The sequence below is a fragment of the Carica papaya genome, chromosome 4 (genome assembly GCF_054855325.1).
Source record: "Carica papaya isolate Zhongbai chromosome 4, ASM5485532v1, whole genome shotgun sequence".
Taxonomy (NCBI): domain Eukaryota; kingdom Viridiplantae; phylum Streptophyta; class Magnoliopsida; order Brassicales; family Caricaceae; genus Carica; species Carica papaya.
In genome coordinates this window covers 15,606,398-15,609,242 of record NC_142312.1, presented here as the reverse complement: position 1 = coordinate 15,609,242, position 2,845 = coordinate 15,606,398, and the positions used below count along the sequence as shown (strand labels likewise).

The 2,845-nt window shown below is 29.3% G+C and overlaps 1 protein-coding gene across 1 annotated transcript; it reads right to left on the bottom strand.

The window, feature by feature from the left end:
- Window positions 1–620: 620 nt before the first annotated feature.
- LOC110809860 (GDSL-like Lipase/Acylhydrolase superfamily protein) lies at window positions 621–2,624 on the bottom strand. The gene is made up of 5 exons (XM_022035828.2): window positions 2,188–2,624; window positions 1,938–2,068; window positions 1,589–1,837; window positions 996–1,251; window positions 621–918 (listed from the first exon to the last, which is right to left on the bottom strand). The coding sequence occupies exons 1-5, from the start codon at window positions 2,423–2,425 to the stop codon at window positions 695–697; spliced, it is 1,098 nt and encodes a 365-aa protein (XP_021891520.1). The 5' UTR covers window positions 2,426–2,624; the 3' UTR covers window positions 621–694.
- Window positions 2,625–2,845: the final 221 nt, after the last annotated feature.

Sequence of the window (2,845 nt, the reverse complement as noted above, 5' to 3'; positions counted from 1 at the left end):
GTAAAAAAAAAAAAAAAAAAAACAGAAATCACAAAAACAAAATTTAAAACGTATTAGCTAAAATTTATGAAGGTTATCAACCTTGAGCTTTTGTTTTATCTACATATATGGTTATGTATGAGTGGGTTGTATATATCATTCGAGTGTGATGGTTGAAATCAAATCAACAATATATGTTTTTTCCAACAAAAGAAAAAGGTCAAGGGTATAATATGTAACATTTGCTTTTGATGGGAACAAAACGTAAGCATATTGTTTTCTCCTTAAATAATTTTCTAGGATTGAACCTAGTTGGTTATCTTTTTCCCTCTTTACCCAAAACATGAAGATTCAATCCTAAAATAGGTGTAGATCATCGTTACTGCACTATTTTTAAATTTAAGAAAAAAAAAAAATTATTTAATTTTTGAACTTAAAAATTAGAAAAAATAAAAAATAAAATTTAGAAATAAAAATTGACAATAAATACAAAAAGAAAAAAAAAATATATATATATATATATATCCGATCATCTTAACAAATCAATAAAGAAAAAGGTGATTTAAGTATTTGTGCGCATATGTGAATTGTATTAGTTGTGAAAGTATATTATATAAAATTCACTTAAAAAGCTTTGTGGATTGAACAAGAAAATAAGCTAACAAATCTTATAATATTGTAGGAAGAAAAAGTAAAAATAAAAATAAAAATTAATTTATAAATTACGAAGTTGTCTGAGATTGACAGGTGATACATATTTTTTGTCTCCATCAAGTAATTGCTTAGCGATTACAATGTTGGCTGCCTCGCTGGGATGATATGGATCCCAAAACACGTGTTTATCTCGATCTTCACACATACTCGATGCCGGTCCACATGGAATTATACCCGCATATTGTCCTCCATTTCCACAACAAGCTTCGCTTGCAGTTGTAAATCCTAAATATTATATATAATAAATAATTATTATTTTTAATTTAGTATCTAAATTATTTCTTATGTTATAATTAATTTACCGTATTTTTGGTAATTTGTGATGAGTTCCATGACGAGATCATAGACATTTGCATGAACAAAAGTTGCTCCGGGGAGATTATCATTGAGTTGGGCAAGTAGATCCTTCAATTGACCATTATACTGCATGGCTAGCTTATTGGCTAAATCCACACACTCCTTCTCATTCAATTGATTAATAGTCTTCTGATAAGGTATACACCCTATTGGACCAACATTTCCTATTACAAATTTCCGAGCATCCAACCTATAAAGCCTCTGCCATCATAATTGATTTCGAATTAAATATAATCGTAATAAAAATAAATTAAATATTAATTAATATATAGTTCAGATTTTTATTTTTAATATATTTTCCTAAATTTGAATTGGTATTAGAACGATTGCCTTACCGAATTATAATTGAGTATGTTCCACTTGGTTCGGTTTAATATGATTTTTCAATCTTGAATTAAAATTTTGAATATTTCTAATTAAAAATATAAATAAATCAACTCCAAATAATTTGTCAGATATTAAGTAGCGAACATCTAAAAATTATATAAAAGGAGAGATAATTTTTGATTAAGACTAATGACAGAGTATTATTAATTACCGTAAGTTGGTTTCTTAAGTTACTAATCATGTCGTCGATGAAGGAATTTGGGCTCTGTGTAATTCTTGCACCAATTGATAGAACCGGAAGAAGATAATTGTTGAGAAAATCATTAGCGCCAATTGTGATTGAAAAAATTGATTTCTTCATTATGTGATCTCTGCCTTTGGATGGACCCAATAATTTATCAATCTCTTTTCTAGTAATGTTGAAAAAATCCACTTGTACGTCCATTCCCAGTCTATTAACCTGCAAGATTATATACATATATATAACAAGGATTTTTATAACATATATAAACATATATTTTGTGGGTAATTTGGAGAGGTATACATATATATATACTCACAAATATTCTTCCAGTTGCATTCATAATTCCCCCTCCTCCTGACGCATAATTGACACCGTACAATATAGATTTACCAGTAGAATTGGGTGCCAAAAATGGAACAGCATACTTTGGTAGTCCCAGTTCTTCTCCTGGAAATTAATAAAAATAATTATTTAAACATAATTAAATATACAATCAATAATATTATCAAAAAGATTCTAATTCTATTAACAAAATATACATCAAAGTAAAAGAATTTCATCATTACCTACAATGTCACCGATGGTTCGGCCGTTGGTAAAGCGGCCGGTAGGGTTTCCTCCCGAAGCTTTAAAATCAATTCCATTAGGTCGAATATTTGCCTTGGATAAAGTGGATAAGTAATTATTGTTACCGGCATCGACTAGCGAATCGCCAAAGATAAAAGAAGCTCCTATCTCCCCATTAGTTTTTGCAAAATTCGTCAAGCTCGAGAAGAACACGATAAGTAGCCAAGGGAACTTCATGGCTGATTATACAGCTATTGGAAACAGATGAGTATTTAAACACCTTCTTGTTCGTGGAAGAAGCAGAATCCATTAATGAAACTTGTAAGCTTTTCTGGATTAAGTTGCATTTGGTTTGACCCTTTTGTTGGGTTTTAATTGATTAAAGTGGAAATTAGTCACCTGGTAGTTTATCAAACATTAATGGTATGTATGAATTTTTGGACTTTGCTTTTGCAATAAGCAAGATATCTCCAGACAAAATTCTCAACCAAATTATATATTGCTTTTGCAATTTGCTCGATAACATATAATTATCACGTGGAAATTTTTCAAATTTTGTTCTAATTCTATATTTCTTCTCCAGTCATTTTGTCAACGAACTCTTGATTAAGCTATCTTAATTGTAGTATAATTTCTAGTTGCACTGTCAATATAATT